The 16,078-nt window shown below is 42.3% G+C and overlaps 2 protein-coding genes across 9 annotated transcripts in view; one reads left to right on the top strand and one right to left on the bottom strand.

Annotated features, from left to right (window-relative positions):
• Nucleotides 1–3: 3 nt before the first annotated feature.
• LOC144638475 (uncharacterized) lies at nucleotides 4–6,643 on the top strand. The gene is made up of 6 exons (XM_078497675.1): nucleotides 4–69; nucleotides 139–260; nucleotides 1,877–2,021; nucleotides 3,106–3,209; nucleotides 3,743–5,224; nucleotides 6,227–6,643. The coding sequence occupies exons 1-6, from the start codon at nucleotides 31–33 to the stop codon at nucleotides 6,501–6,503; spliced, it is 2,169 nt and encodes a 722-aa protein (XP_078353801.1). The 5' UTR covers nucleotides 4–30; the 3' UTR covers nucleotides 6,504–6,643.
• A 3,521-nt stretch (nucleotides 6,644–10,164) lies between these two features.
• The window catches only part of LOC144637714 (uncharacterized), a 37,415-nt gene continuing 31,501 nt past the window's right edge, over nucleotides 10,165–16,078 (bottom strand). For all 8 annotated transcript variants that reach the window (XM_078496787.1, XM_078496786.1, XM_078496788.1 and 5 more), the window contains 9 exons: nucleotides 15,623–15,802; nucleotides 14,800–14,934; nucleotides 14,213–14,442; nucleotides 13,880–13,991; nucleotides 13,607–13,777; nucleotides 12,919–13,053; nucleotides 12,576–12,719; nucleotides 11,154–11,351; nucleotides 10,165–11,054 (listed from right to left, as the gene is read on the bottom strand). In XM_078496787.1, coding sequence (XP_078352913.1) covers nucleotides 10,350–11,054; nucleotides 11,154–11,351; nucleotides 12,576–12,719; nucleotides 12,919–13,053; nucleotides 13,607–13,777; nucleotides 13,880–13,991; nucleotides 14,213–14,442; nucleotides 14,800–14,934; nucleotides 15,623–15,802 — 2,010 coding nt within the window. In that variant the 3' untranslated portion in view covers nucleotides 10,165–10,349. The remainder of the gene's footprint in view (nucleotides 11,055–11,153; nucleotides 11,352–12,575; nucleotides 12,720–12,918; nucleotides 13,054–13,606; nucleotides 13,778–13,879; nucleotides 13,992–14,212; nucleotides 14,443–14,799; nucleotides 14,935–15,622; nucleotides 15,803–16,078) is intronic.

The following is a 16,078-nucleotide window of genomic DNA, read 5'->3' as shown; positions in this document are numbered from 1 at the left end:
GACGCGGGTTTTATAAAAAATCTAAAAATAATGAAACACAGTGTTGTCTCAAAACTCGCTCTTCGAGAAGTAAGTAACCTCTTTGTATGATAACCGCCTTTTTTATTTGTGAAGTAACCGTATTTTATCATCTGATAGACAAGGGGATCGCTGCAGCCGCATTCGCGCGGAAACCGAGTCCGCCTCTTCAAGAAATGTCCACAGAGGTTTTGCGTTCCATTGGACAGCATATTGGATGTCGATGGTGTCCTGAGAAAAGGGTAACAGCTTGTACAACTGGAAATTTTTTTTACTTACTAGATAGCTTGTCTAATTGATAATTTTAAACCCAGATCGTCCCGTCTGATTTCATCTGTTTCCGAGGGATAGGGACCTAAATTTGATATATTAATATTATTGAAATTATTTTTTATTTAAAAAATGTAACTGGGATGTCAAATAACATTCTAGTAGTAGTAGTACCCTGAAATTTATCCATTCATGGTCTTGTCAAAAATATGGTCACAGATGGCATTGCCAACAGACAAAAAACTTTTTCTGTTGGCAGTTTAAAGAATTTTATTAATTTTGAATGCCTGGTATTCACCTGAAGGGAGTTCAAGTACAATTATTTGTTGTACACCACTGAGAATAAAAAATCTCGATGATTTGGTAAGTGCAGAATGCAATATGGAACAATTGAAAGTATGATGTTTTATATATGTTCGTGTTTATTTGCTTTATTTTACTTTCGGAAAAACTGTTCACAGGCTACTTGTATTCTTTCCCAGGTGTTCCTTACGCTAATCTTTGCAAACGTATCACGACAATTTTGTTCGTTTGTAACAAAATACTTTTGTCTTCCTTGAAAATGCGATAACATGAAACTTTTGTTTTTTGTTTGTTTTACGGCGGCATCGATGACATTTGTTTAATTTAATTAAGTTACGGTTTAGACTGCACGAAAGACGATTCTCAAAAACTAAAGAAACAAATCTAATCAAAAAACATATTTTTCGACAGGTTTTTTAAAACGCAGTACAGCTAGGATATTTGTTTCCTTGTTATCAGGTGTTCACGCCGAAAATCCCGGTGCAAGTTTTTGCATACCTAATTACGAAAGCGATGTGAAAGTCTCAAAATCTAATTTAATTAATTTGCGGTTTTTACTTGGCGCCAAGAAGTCTGCAGGAAGCCTATCGCAAACACGCAATACAAGCGATGTTCATGATAGTTCCAGAAAACAACGTAGACTAATCTGCGCATGCGTTTGGTGTAAATTACGTTGAGTAGTACCACAAGGAGAGCAAAGGGTTTTCTGAAACAAATATATACGTTTGAGATCTTCATATGAAAGTAACGTAGATGTGCTCCAGGTTTTACCTAGGGGTACGGTCAGGTGCTCCCCACCCCCCACCCCCTTCACAAGAAATAATTAATTAATTGATATTAATTAATTAATTGACTATTAAAGTTTACACCATAGCGCTTTAGGGGTTTAGGGGTTTAGGGGTTTAGCGGAGGACAGCCCCAACAAACCATCACAATAGTGCATTCTGCACTAAAAAGGAAGCTTAAAATGTGTTTGATTTTTCCTACAATGTCTGCCACTAAGTAAACATATGCTGAGCATTGGATGCTTAATTCTTTCCCTGCTAGTGAGGCATCTACGATACAACCCAAAATATTCCATATTGATACTCATTTACTTAGCTTTACAGAGATCCATGTATAGTCTCTGATTGGTTGTTACTTGGGCGCAGAAATTTAAAACCGAGTAAAATCTAATCAGAGACACTACACACACCTCTGTAGAACTGCATGATCAGTGTGGGATTTTTTTACTGGTCTGCCCTCAAATTGCAGAGTTACTCAGCCGTCATCTTGTATTTTACAGACATGTTATTCTGGGTTTTACCAAGAATGGAAGATACCTGATATCCTATTGTCTTAAAATTGACAATGATGACAGTTGTCCGATGCCTCGCTATGTTTACTCTCTTCACTGGTGGGAGTTTCATCAATGGAGGCCTTTAGTACAGGTTTGTAGTGCACAGTTTACTCTGACATTTCATATATATACAGCGGCCATTTTAAATTCTATTGTTCGCCCAGTGGGAGAAAACATATTAACTTGTATCCTGGGTATCCCAGAATAAGCTGTGGCCTGATGGCCACTAGGCTCAAACACAGGCTTTACCAACCCTGGGCATCTCATAATGTCTTTCAAAACAATAGAAATCAAAATGGCTGCCATATCGGTTAAAAGGTCTTTTGCCATTATGCATACATTAAAATACATTTACAATTCAACTGAGGGGTGAGAACAGAAGTCAGCATGTTATGGTGCCTATCATAGCTAAGTGTCAGTCCATTCATGATTTCACCCTACCCCCCCCAACCCATCCAATACTTGTGAACAGGCCGGACCAATTTACAGCACCAAGGCAGAAGAATATGACCCTAACTCTTTTTAGACAGTGATAAGGGTTTCTTGAAATCCCTTACTAACAAGTACAGTAGGAGCAGCACATGTGGTATTTGACTGAATAGCAGTAAGTTAGCATGTGGCACTTCAAATATCTAAATTTGTCAGTGCACTGGAATATTAAATTAACTGCCCTAAGCAGTTAACAGGTTATTTAATGACAATCGCGGACATTGCCGATCTTTTGAGATCCAACACTTGTCTACCACAAGTAAGATCAAATGTGGACAGACCTCGTTGGTTTTCGCTCGAGTGCCTGGAACAAACTGCCAAGAGAGATTCGCGGCTCGCACACTTACACAATTTAAGCAAAACATTCACATCTCATGATATGGACAGTGCATCACACGTGTACAATTTAATTTTAACTTTGTATAAAATTTCATAGTTTGATTGTATGTAATTTAGCTAGTATTATGCTTTTAAATATGCTTTGTAAAGCTTTATACTGTCACCGAGATACCAGTCAATCTCCTTGCTTACCGGTCTACCAGGATAAATAAAGTTGTATATTATTATTATTATTATAATTATGTAATCCAAGGGCCGCTTGTTTGTCAGTTTTAACTGTTTGTAGCTACCCTCCTTTAATAAAGTTGATTGATTGAATGATGTCTAAAAAAATCTCTTTTTACAAGGTTTTTACAGTGCTATTGTTTGATAAAGAAGAAATTCATGAAGATCTGCATTTAATGGTAGCTGAGAGCCCAGATGAGTCACAAATTGTGGTTTATGGTGAAATGTATGTAAAATTTACTGTTGTCTGTGCTTGACTTGTAAAAGAAAATGTTTCAAGTGCATGTTATTAGGCACTGAAATACTTTTGTAGCCATACTTATTCTTTCTTATTTCTAGAAAAGCCCTTGTGCTCATTTGTTTCCTTGAACAATAGGGGAAATGTATGCAAAGGGCTTCAGCTACGTAGCTCTCTGCACATATTGCATGCCTATAATACTAGTATGATTGGCCTGCAATGTGTGCAAAGTGCGACAGCTACATGAACCCTCCTAAAAAAATAAAAAAAAAAAAAAACCAACAAAAAACAAAAAAAAACTCACGTGTGAAAAACTACAGCTATATGGCTCTCTGCACACATTGCATACCTGTATTTTAATTTGATTAGTTATTAATTCAAGATGCATGCAATGTATGGAGAGGGCTAAAAGGAATATGTAGCTTAAGCCCTTTGCACACATTGCAGGCCTATCACAGGAGGTAATATTGCAAAAGGAATAATTCATACTGAGTTTATATATTTTTTTTGCTATCACATAGACGTGCTGTGAAAGAAGACCAAAGCCATCAGTGTCATGTGACAATATGTGCTGGTCCCTCACCCCACCCATGTCAAGCTTGCAAGTACACACCTTTTGGTGAAGTAACAGAGAGGTGTTTGAAACATTCTTTTGCGGTGCATTTTAAATATGACCTTTTGCCTCCATTCCCGATATTCAACCCATCAGCAAATCTAAAGATGAAGGGTACAGTGCTTTTCAACACTGGAGACTTCTTGATGGCATTAAGGGTTGTAACCGCTGAGAGTAACAGCAGTAACTTGCAAGAAGCTCTCAAGAGTTTACAAGTATATCCAGATAAAGAAGATAAGGCCTCAAAGAAGACTTGTTCTTCTTTTGAAGACGGACAATATTTGGATGGGGAGACCATTAGAGGTGATGGTTCATGTCATTGCTCAGCCACAGGAGATTTAGAAAGACCCAGGATATCTTCTGAAGGCACAAAAAGTGAGGTTGAATCTGGAACAAGTCAAGACTCAAGCCCAGGCATTAAAGTTGGGGATGTGCAGTCTACATGCACACTGCATAAACATTTTGATCGGCGTAAGATTGTCTCTGGTTTTGTTGATGGGCTGAATCAAATCCACAGTAAGCAACATTACCCTCATGTGGTAGATAAAGATAAATGCCTTTCCCCTTCTCGCATTGATGTAAACAATAAAGAATGTAAAGATGAACACTCCTTAGGAAATCATGATTGTGTCCCAAAAAAGGAATGCTCTGATGAAAGAATAAATATGGACAAATTTGATGATAACGCAGTCCAAACGTCTAAAAGTATTGTGAATACTTCTTCTAGCCTGCATAAAGGAGAAACATTAGCTTCACAATGTACTGACAGTCCTGTGCTTGTTGCTCAAAATAGCTGCAGTGAACATTCATCTTTCTGTAATAATTCTTCAGAATCTAACTACAGTGGAAGCTCTGACTTGTCCTACAATCACAAAGTGCCAAATGCATGTAGCTCTTGTGACTTCGGTGTACTTGTGCCTGTTCTGAACAACAACAATCTGACTTCGTCAGTTTTCAAGGTCTACAAACAAACAAGTGATGATCCCAGCTACCATGAACTCCCAGACGTGACAAGCGAGTTTGACATGTATGATGGGTCCCCACCACTCACAGTAAAGACATGCCACGGTAGAACACTAAAGCAAGTTTTCAAAATCAACGAAAGCAACCCTAATGCGACATCAAACGCCTCCCTTGATGAATCTCTCGGAGGTGGTGTGATTCGTGCATTAGCTGTTCAACAAGTTACACTTGATTTGGAGCAGTGTATCAATGAGCTGATACAAGCGCATGAGGATCTCCGGCACAGCTACAAGTCGCTAAAGGACTATGATGTACAGGTAGTGGGTGTGTGTCCAGACAGTGGTGAGGTCATCACTATGGCCAGACTTCTGGTTTATACTCGCACAAGACAGCAATCTGCGAGCTGTGGCTTGGCTGTTAGTCCAAGGTGTGTAACCATAGCGTTTATCGTAATGTAATTTCCCTTATTGTTGTTCTGTTGCTTTGTTTTTAATTGTTTGGTTGTCTGCCTCATGTTACATTTAAAGCCTGGTTTTCACTATCGACCCGATGCAAGCGCAAGCACAAGCGCAAGGATAACAGCCCTTATTTCTCCGTGAAAAAAGGCTTCGACTCAAGCAAAAGCATAAGCGCATTGCATTTGGATGCTTGCGCTTGTGCTTGCGGCAAGCATAAGCACAAGGGTCAAAATTTGTCTTTTTTGCGTGATCGCTCTTATGCTGGCGCTTGTGCTTGCGTCGCTAGTGAAAACCAGGCTTAAGGTTCGAGGTTAGAAATTGAGCCTGATTACAGTGCAGGTCAAAAAGAAGCGTACTTATGGATGCGTAAAACGCATCCGCAACTAACGCGTTAACGCGTTTGCGTTTTTAAGACGCGTATCAAAAACGTGCGTACACTTAAAGTTCAGTGCCCCTCCATTCCTATCGCCCACATCCTGTAGAATCCCGATTTCTCGAAACTCCAGGGGAACGAAAATTGCTTCGAGAAAGCGGGAGGTTTGAGAAATCGGTGGTAAAATTACCGAGAAGTTCTGTCCAAGAGAAACTAAAATTGCTTCGAGAATTCGAGAGTTTCGAGAAACCAAGGCTTCGAGAAATTGGGATTCTCCCCCCCCCCCCCCCCTTTTTCTTTTCCCCCCCCAAAAAAACACGGCGGGTTGTTTATGTAACGTGAACTAGCAATTGAAAATGCTCGCTCCGACTTCTTTCTGCAAAACTAATTATAGTTGTTTGTAAAAGCATAAGTCGGCTGTTTTCACCAGTTTTTTTTTCCTTCCTTTCTACGAAGAAAGTACTTAAAAGCAGCCCTCCTCTTAGCCTGCGAACGCAGACGAAATACGCCGTTTGCCTTGGCAGGCTACCCTCCTCTGTAGTTGAGGTTCAAGGTAACATATTTTTACTAACAGTGTGATATTCTCTTTTCATTTCAGCCCTGCATTACAGTGTACAGGGTTCATATTTTCCTGGAATGTCTTCAGCGGTGTGGTGAGAATTCTTCAAGTTCTCGACTTGGAAAATTATCCCGAACGAACGCGATACTCCAAGTTCAACATGGCTGCTAGAGAAGCGAATGAACTTCGCGCAAAATTTTCCATTCCTCAAAGTATTTCCTCTTATGTACAGGCGTTTTCTAATCACACAGTGTTTACTGGAAAATCTCTGAAGTACCTAAGGCATCCGTTTTTACCGCTGGTTGTGGTTCTGTGAAATCTTTGTCGTTCTTACTGCTTTGCATTTGTTTTACCTAAGATGATGAAGCCCGCAATTCTCATCAGCTTCCAAGTTGAGTTTGTTATAAAAGAGTTATGAGAAACTGGAAATAAATCTATACATGTACATCAAGAAAACCTTGTTTGTTTTGCGCATGTTTGAGAATGGCCGCTTATCACGGTTCTGTTTTTGTTTTGTTTGTTTTATTTTACGCGCGGTGGCGATGGCGAAAGCTTGCCAAAGTCGTAAACTACCGTAAAATTTCGGTTATAAGCCCCCCGGTAATAGGCCTATCTACCTGGAAACAAAAAATACATCAGATTATAAGCCCCCCCCCCGGATATAAGCCCCACTCTGCCAGATGACAGTACTGAACAGGGCTAAATGTTGCTCTATTATGCGTTTTAAACTGAAAAACGTATTTCGATCAACACTCTCGTGGCCCGTTTCGGAACGTTTTTTTTATTCCGCTTATAAGTCCTCCCGGATATAAGCCCACCCAAAAACCCTTATGAAGTTGTATAAGCCCAGGGCTTATAACCGGAATTTTATGGTATGCATTTAGGGCCAGACCACTTTATTTTGAGGGTGGAAAGGAGGGGGGAGGGGGCATTGGGTGTAATTACCAAAAACGTCCTGTACAGGAAAAGTAGAGAAAAAAATCGTGCACAACGAACCAAAGAAAAATATCAAGCAAACCCAGTCACTCTGAGGAGTCCAAGGCTTGGATTTCTGTGTTTTTTACTAGTGAAGCTATCAAAGAACCTTAAAAAGGTGGATGAAACGCAAAAATAAAGCGCGAAAGTCTTCCCTGGAGAATCCCCTCACCTCCAGCCAAATTGCTAGGAAAAGCGTAATCAATATGGATGGAAGAGGTTCTGCCTATCTTTAAGATAATATGATGTTTTTATCGAATATCTTATCGCAAATTTTTATTGCAAAGCAAGAGTTTTTTCCCGAAAATGTGTTTTTTCGAATAGTAGTGCATGACATTGTTTGAAAGTTTTCAGTTACTTTATTTGACTTTGTATATATTCAAACAAAACATGTGCTAACACATTTCGTAGGTGCTACGTACATTCTTCCCTCTGGAAATTCCTTGTTTATAATTAAATATCATATACATGAAGTGATAAACCTTTTGGAACCGCTGTAGGTTTTGGTTTATCACAGATTATGAAGAATTTGAAGTGTTTCACATTCTTCACGGCTGTACAATGTTCAACAAAGGTCTGGTACTTAGGAAACGTGATTACAACGAAAGAAAATACGTTTAACAGCATGCAGTTCTTTAAAAAAAAATGAAAAAAAGAAGTCTGTTAGTAGAGCGTCTTTCAACTCACTGTCGAAAACAAATTGTTTGAGGTCTCTTGCTGGTTAGAAAAATTCGTGCAAACCGGTCTAACCAATCAAGGAAATCATACGTTCTTTAACCAATCAGAAGCAATAACTTAACCATTTTTTCCCGCGCTTTCAACGCCGGGTTGCATGTGTTTGCTTCGCGTTTTGATTGGCTCATTGCACTTCTTTAATTTGTTGCGATTGGTCAAATCTAATGAATAACCTTGGGTTTGGTTTTGGACAGTTGTTAGAAAACCCGCTCTATCAAAACTTTCTAATAGGATACCTTGAATAATCTTTGTAAGCAGGACTGCCAGAGCAAAGCTAGTGTTGAGTTTATATAGATTATAATCAGCAAGGTTTGTAAGACTTTTGACGAAAATTGTACCCCTTTTCCTAGGACTTCCATTAACGTAAAAATGCCCATCAGTTCAATATTCCTCCATTTAAAATATTAAGAAATGTATTTGCGGTTAAATTAACTATTGGGCGCTATATATTAAATGTCACTTTTTTTGCTGATCAATTCAAAATTGCATCAACTTCTCAATGGCCCTAGACGTTCCTTACTTGGCCCAACAAAAACTCGGGAACAAGACTTGCAGAATATGTTACATTGAGACAGAAAAAATACATAATATATTGAGACGATTGTAAGTGCAAAGGTTGCAATATCGAGGCTCATTCAAATGTAAGATATCGCCGTGAATGACTTAGCATTGTATGGATAAATTGAGCAGAATTTCTAGCTACGTGCAAGTTCCAAGTTGAAAAGGCTAACCAAAGTTAATCACAGCAAAGTCAGAATATTAAAACAACAGTCTAAAGAGAATAAGAGCCAGCCAAAGTCCCAAAACTAACTGAGCCTACAATTTTCAGCGGTCATGTTGCTAAGCAACATGACGTATTCCACCGACGAAAAGTTGACGTCACAAATATTCCATTTCTGATTGGATAATTGGAGTTAACTCGCTGGGTCCTTAAACGACAATTTGCCCAACGACTTTTTTATCTTTAAGTTATAAAGTAACACTGGAAATTTTTTTCAAACTTTACATAATTATCGGCCCGGCCTTCCCCCTCCCCCGCCCCCCCCGCCCCCGGCTCCCCCCCCCTCCCCCCCTCCCCCCCCTCCCTCCCCCCCCCCCCACCCCCCTCCCCCCCTCCCTCCCCCCCCCCTCCCCCCCCCCCCCTCCGCCCCCAGCTCCCTCCCCCCCCCGCCTCCCCCTCTCCCCTCTGCCCGCCTCGTCTGCCCGCTTGACCTGCGGTGTCTATAGCCTCAGGCCCCTCCGCCCTACTTGCGATCCGAGCCCCCCCCCACCCCCCGCTCGTTGGGGCTTGCCCTCCACCCCCCTCGCGCTCCCCTCCTCCTCTCCTGTTCCACGCCGAGAACTGACCCGCCGAGACTGGGCCGCCTTCCTCTGGCGCCCATGTCTGCTGCGGTTCTCGGCCTGCCCCACTATGCCGCCGGTCGTGCCGAGTTTAAGCTTGGGGTAGTGGCTCGCTAGCTTGATCGTTAACTGTTTCGTGACCTTCTGACTTGTTTCCGGGGCCCGGCTGTCTCCCTCTCCTCTCGTTTCGCAGTCACTTGCTTGCGGTGCTCTGCCTTTCTTTCCTTTGTTTTTTTTTTGACAGTATTTGCTTTCTATGATCTGCCTGTGGGTCGGTTAGGTGCTGGACGGCTGATTGTGCGCTGCCGCTGTAGTCCGGGCGGTTCTGTTTGGGAGGGTACGGTGGTGGTATGGGTGACTTGAGACGTCGAGGTTGCGTCACGGGAATCGAGCTCCCGCCGCTTACTCCCGACAAGAGCGCTGCTTGTGTGCCCACTCGTCTGCTGCGCGCACCTTTTCGCCCGTCGCTAGTAGGACTGCTCGAGGAACTTAGCTCGCAGGTCGGTCTGTTGTCTCCTTTTGTGGCGATTTTTGAGCAGCTTTCTTCTTGAGACAGACACAGGACAGACGAGAGGTGGTAGAAGATGCCGAGATGATAGGCACCGAAACGACAAGAACGTCAGGACGCGGCCCGACTCGACGGGCGCCGGGGGCGGGGGGGGGGCGGGGGGGGGCGGCTCTGGGCGCGCGGGTCGCGGGGGGGGGGGCGGGTGGGCGGGGGCGGGGGGCCGGGTCGGCTGGGGCTGGGCGGCGGGGGGTGGGTCCGGGACGTGTCCCTGGGGGGGGCTGGGGGCGGTGGTCCTTTTCTGCCGCGCTGTCCTCGCCGCGTCGGCCCCGTCTCCGCTGTGTCTGTGGTGCTCGTCTGCCGCTGCCGGCCGTGCTGGGTCTGCCGGGGGGCGCGCGCTCTCGCTCTCTGTTTGTTGAACAGAACGATAAGCTTTACATCTAAACCTATTGTAATCCTTGATCTTTCACTCGCCATTATTGGTGGCAAAGGACCTTAGGATCTATAGCTATGCACACTGTGGGCTATCGTTTCCTTTTAGTAACTGTTTTTACTGTACGTAATAAAAGTTTGCAGTGTATGAACTGCTATTGTTTATAACACTGCTTACGAAGCAGGGGGCCTGGGTCTGTTGTCAGGGTGACGTGATTTTGATTTGGACGGCGGCTGCGTCTTTTGGTACCAGTCCACCGCGTACTTGGCGATCTCAGAGGATAATTTCACGAATTCGTTGAAATTCATCCGCAGCCCATAAAGTCTCTGTTTTTGTCCAAATATTGTCACTTCTAAAACAGTGTCCAAATAAATCTGCTCCAGATTGCCCGAAGTGACATTTGTTTTGAACGAAAGGGAGTGAATTTGGAACAAATCGCTGTACATGAACTGTTCCGCTTGCCTGACCCATCGCAGCCCTCGTTCCAGTTCTCTCTGAGACCTTGCCGCAGCCTCGTAAGCTGCGCATGTCTTGTTCAATTTTGCACTGGTGAAACTGCAAACATTATGGTGTGCGGTTTCGGTTGCCAGGCAACGTTCCATAACGAGCTGCTGGCAGATGTCCATGGTGGAACTGGTTCGTTTCGTGTCTCGCTTCCTTTCTGAAGTGTTCGTTGAAGTTTTTGGCGCCCTGTTTGTGGAGTCAAGGCTTCGAAGAGAGCTTGCACACCCCGCGTGGCCCATACAACTAGAGCATTCGCGTTTGATTGTTTTTACGCAATCCCTTCTGAGACGTTGTACTTCTCCTTTAGCCGATTTCAGTTTCGACATTTCTGATTCTAGCATAGACACCACTTGCTTTGAGGCCAGACGCGTCAACTGTTGAAAAAATAAATCAAATTTTTATCCTTTCACGCCCAAAAGAGCAAAATGCAAAATTAAAAAAAGGATTCTAAAAAGCCTGTCATGACTACTTACCTTAGATAAACCATTGTCAAACACAACTGTAGCGTTGAATTGCGTCTCGTTGCGATCTGAACTGTAGTTTGTGGTCATGCGCACATTGATCTTAAATGACCTGTTGACTTCAGTTGTTAGATACATTTCCAAAGAGTCACTAGTGACGAGCATGCGCACTTCCTTGAATATGCCAAACAGCCGAGCAATGCCGTCGACCTAAGAAGGTAAAAAAAAAACCCCTTGAATATCAATAACATTTTACCAAGGAAGGTAGCAACAGTTGTATTTACAAATCCCGCTTTCACTTTTGATTGAAGCCTCCAACGCAGACGTTCTTTGGACTCGTGCCACGCTTTCTCCGCGTTCGAGGGCGAGGAACCCGTGACAAGCCCAAAGAACGTCTGCGTAGGAGCGTATCAAACTTTCCCAGGCTTTGCATTTTTGGGTTGACAATGGAAGAGACATTTTGATCCTTAAACGTCATTTTCATTGTTTAAGAAAACTTGTGACCCTCTCTTTGATTCTTGTAAAACAAAAGTTGCAATTACCGACGCGTAATAAAATCATCGACCGCGAAATTCAAAAATCTTCGGAAGCCACCGTAGTGTAACATACACCGCCTTTGAATGGGGGTAGGGTGTGGAGAAAATGTTCGGTAGAAAAGACCTCACGGTAAGGTGTGGGTAGATTTGTTCAGTAGTAATGACCTAACGAGCAAGGTGTTCAAACTTGTGAACCCACGCTTTGAATTCAGACTTGTGAACATGCGAAGCGACCCTATGAACATGAAACTTCAATCAAGTTTTATTCAAACTTGTGAACCCACGCTTTGAATTCAGACTTGTAAAAATGCGAAGCGACGCTATGGACATGATTGATTGCCGACCGTTTGTGGAAGTTCTTGGGAGAGTTTATTAGTGGCGCATACATGACGTACTGGCAAGAAGAGATGATGCTTCTCTTTATTCTCTTAACGGAACTTTTCCTTAGTAATGCATTGATTTGTTAGGAGAAATTACATGTTGATATCTAATGGGAGTTAGTCAAGGGCTTACCTAAGTAGCATTAGTCACATTGCTGAGACTAAGTCCCCTTACTACAATAATGCAGTTACGGTAACATAAGTTTTTGAGTTAAAACATACGCACTGATTATTTGACTTGTCATTTTGTTCCCCGAACAGAAACATGTTCATAAGTTGAAATCTCATTAAAGGTGTGAATCTTCTTTTTAACCCAACTCCTATTGGCCGTTCCGAGGTTGCGCAGGGAACTGGGGCGAGTTTCAAATTTTAAGTAATCGATGCCCAGGATCTCTCTCGTGACCGCTCCATATACAGGATGTGAAGAAGGGAGACCCAAGGTTGCACTTTTTCACTCTATCCGCAACTCACATAAAACATGACTCATGCTCATTCCTTGCCAGAAAATTGTTGTATACCTTCACGAATGGAACTGGATCCATTCGAGCCTTAAGGAACAGCTTTGGCATCTGATCGGGATCAGAACCTGACAAAAATAACGGCGTGACGTCATCAAGGGTCGCTGGAGGCTCATCTGATGTGATTTTCGCATCAATCAGAAACTGTAAAAGCAGAAAATAGCTTGAGAAAACTATTCATTCAGTACAGAATGAGTTATATAATTAAAGAACAAATGCATAGCGAGACTCGCAATTGCGCACGCGAGGAAACGCGCGCGTACGTATTCCTCCTACGCTCGCACTCGAAATGCGCGCGTGGAAACAAAAAATCTTGAATGATTTTATCTTCCGGCAAACAAACCTCTCTCGGTAGCAGTGAAATTGCACCGGTGGTTTCAATTCCTAAGACACTCATCTTGCCCTCCAGTATGAAGCCTGGTTTAAGGTTTGGTCCGCCAACTGCGCTAAGGTCGTGAGCTCCTCTGGCAACAGAGATCTATAGCAGGCAGAGAGAGAAATACAGTCCGCGATCAGGAGAAAAATTTATACATTTGTACAGGTCACAACATAAGCAGTTTTTAAACAACTTTCTTCAAAAGCCAAAACAAAAGCAATCTCTTACTAGTCACCACAAACGCAAACAACACAATGGGCCAATCAAAAGCAATAACATAGTAAACCAGAGCCAAGCGCGAGAAAAAAAGTTACATGTCGAATTTTCATCTGATTGGTTAAAAAGAAACAACATCATGTTTACTCTTATTAAGGTTAGAGTTTGTTATGGAAAACTAAGCAACGCAAACCAAAGCAATGAGACATAACATCAATTGCTTCAAAATTTTCATCAAGCCCCCTAAATAAAACAGCAATTGGAAGACCACCAAAATAACGGCTTCAAAACTAAAGAGACGACTCCTGGTATAGTCTTTCTATAAACGCAGATTGTAAGGTGTGTGCACTTCATTGTTTGCGTTTCTCAAGCAACGAGCAAGATCCAGGTAAATGCTCATTCTTAAATCGAGAGTATTAAACAGTGCCACTGTCAATACCTGAAGACCTTCAGGGAATCCTATAGTTGCCAGAGCACCAGGCAGTTTGCGATTAATATTGCACACTTCAAGTAACTTCTGAAGGCTGACTGGAGACAATGTGCCATAGAAAAAATGGTCAACAGACTCATCTGAGAATCCCAAGTACAGGTGGCCTGTGACACAGTTTTGCTGTAAAAAATAATATAAACCAGACGTTAAGAAAGGAAACGAAATATTTTGATGTCTTAGCTAGTATTTTTCGTTTTACTTGTTGTTGTTGTTTGTACACACCTTGATGAAGTCGTTTTCACTATTACGAGTTTCGTTACACAGGGCACCCAATTCGAGGTCCGCTTCTCCTCTTATACTGCTCATTTGTGATTGGTCGGTTGGCAAGGATAATCTGTTAGAAAATAAAAACAGAAATCACAAATCACTTGGGTACCAAAAAAACTATTTTCCTTTCTATCGAATGAGATTTTGCCTTAACCAGTTTTATGTTATTTTTGCTGACCTTTTCACTGAAAGTAAAATGTGATTGTGTTACTACAAATTTGTCCCCCCACCCCCTTGTTGTTTCTTCAAATATTGGAATTGGCTAAATTCATTTATTTCCATTCTTACCCTAGCCGTAAGTTCTTCATAGTCAAGTACTCTATCCCAAACGCTTTTCTCCAAACAGACTTGGTTCCAAAGTTTCCCTGAAGATCTGACTCGGGTCCATCGTACGTCAGCTGACCGTTGAATGACACGCCCTGAGACCGCTGCTCGCTCTTGTAAATAGCGCCATCAATAGAAATATCCATAAAAGGCAGTGGAGTGTAATGCAAGTATGGTCGACTGGTGTCATTGATCTAAAACGTAAAAATAAAAATGGATTTCACAAAAAGCGAAATAGTCGTAAAATACGATTGAAGATTGAAGAGGTAGCCAGGATAAGACATATCCATCGAAGGCTGTAGCTCGACCGACGAAAGCTCGATTTATTTTAATTTTTTTTAAAAATACTTACTTTTTAATAGTCGTGAAATAGTCACGAGAATGGTTTTACAGAGGGTCGTAGGATCAATAAAAATAACTTTATGTTGATTATATCTTTATTTTACCAATTTATTCACTAGTAAAATGACCTAAAATATCTTGGCGTTCAGTTCTTGTTGTATTAGCCATTAGCCACTAAAATACTGTAAAAGAAGAGAACATCAACGTACCTCCATTTTCATCTGCACTCTGTCAAACGATGTGACTGATAATTTAGAGAGATTGTGGAAATGCCAGTCCAGTGTGATGTATTCCCAGTTTGTCGAGGCTTTCAGTGTGAACTCGCTTCCGCGGCCAAATATAGTCTAAACACAAAAAAGATGGACAAAGTAGGTAACTAAGGCTAAGTTAAGGCATGGTTTGTCTTCAGGTATGGGTGGTTTACTAGGCACAGATCATCTCCTGCAGTTTCCGTTGCATGAAGCAATACGAGAACCGCTTGAAGAGCAGTGTCTCACCTAAAGCTCTGGCTAAACGGCACTCAAGTAGACGCAAGTTGAAAACTTGCATCTCTGTTTGGTCAGCACTTGCGTTCATGACTTGCGTACACTTGCGTTGACTTGCGTTCACTTTGGTCGAGATCAAATTTGCACTTAAGACAACGCAAGTTTTTCACCGTTTGGCCACCCAGCGCAAGTCTGCACGCAAGTTCAACTAGCGACTACTTGCGTCCACTTGCGTTACCGTTAAGCCCAGGGCCTAAGAACACAACATAATGACCCCAGCCATAGCTCGAACCTGGAACTCGCGATTCGAAGTTCAACGAGGACAGAAAGTGTGTGTGTTCAACGACTAATTGCTTAATTTTGCTCTTGTGTGAGAAGTTTTACATGAACTAAATCGCTGGAAGCCAAGTTTCAAATCAGCAAAGCCCACAACAACAACACTTAACATTTTAAAGGAGATTATTCAAATTTTCACCGCACGTAAACAATTATTGGGAAAATAATAAAATCATGGCGAGCGCGAAATAATTAACAACTTTTATCTAACCTGAAACAGCTGACACACTTGACTGCTGTTGTGTGTTTCCTTAGGAATTGACGCTCTAGTTACCAGGCTTAGACCCCAAGGAACCGTGTCTTGAAACGCGAGAGACAGCGGTTGCTGTTGGAATCTGCGATACGGTGTCTTGCTGAGGTCCAGAGCATGCGCAGAGAGTATTATTCCAACCTAGCAGGTTAAATAACAAGAACATATGGATTTGTTTTTCTTGAGTTTACGGTTACGCGCGCTGATTCCTGGTGAGATCCAACCTCGTCCCCAGGGCCTTCTCGGCGACGAGTTTTCAAAATGGCGGCTCGTACGCGTCGCGCCATTTTGAAAACTCGTTGCCGAGAAGGCCTTGGGGACGAGGTTGAGTGAGGACAAGATAAAAAGAATGTGTGTGTTTGTTGTTCTAATGACTTGAGCTAAAGCTTATATCCCTGCTGCCCTCGCTATTTTGCT

This window comes from Oculina patagonica, chromosome 14 (assembly GCF_052425735.1).
Source record: "Oculina patagonica isolate OP01 chromosome 14, crgOcupat, whole genome shotgun sequence".
NCBI classification, from domain to species: domain Eukaryota; kingdom Metazoa; phylum Cnidaria; class Anthozoa; order Scleractinia; family Oculinidae; genus Oculina; species Oculina patagonica.
Note: the sequence above shows the minus strand (reverse complement) of the source record. Positions and strands in the feature narration are given on the sequence as shown.

What these genes read in the sequence shown, in the direction of transcription:
- LOC144638475 (XM_078497675.1), top strand. Translation starts at nt 31, where the DNA reads ATGAAACACAGTGTTGTCTCAAAACTCGCTCTTCGAGAA. An exon ending in GATGGTGTCCTGAGAAAAGG is followed by an intron (nt 261 to 1,876) that starts GTAACAGCTTGT and finishes TGTATTTTACAG; the next exon opens with ACATGTTATTCTGGGTTTTA. An exon ending in AATGGAGGCCTTTAGTACAG is followed by an intron (nt 2,022 to 3,105) that starts GTTTGTAGTGCA and finishes TCTTTTTACAAG; the next exon opens with GTTTTTACAGTGCTATTGTT.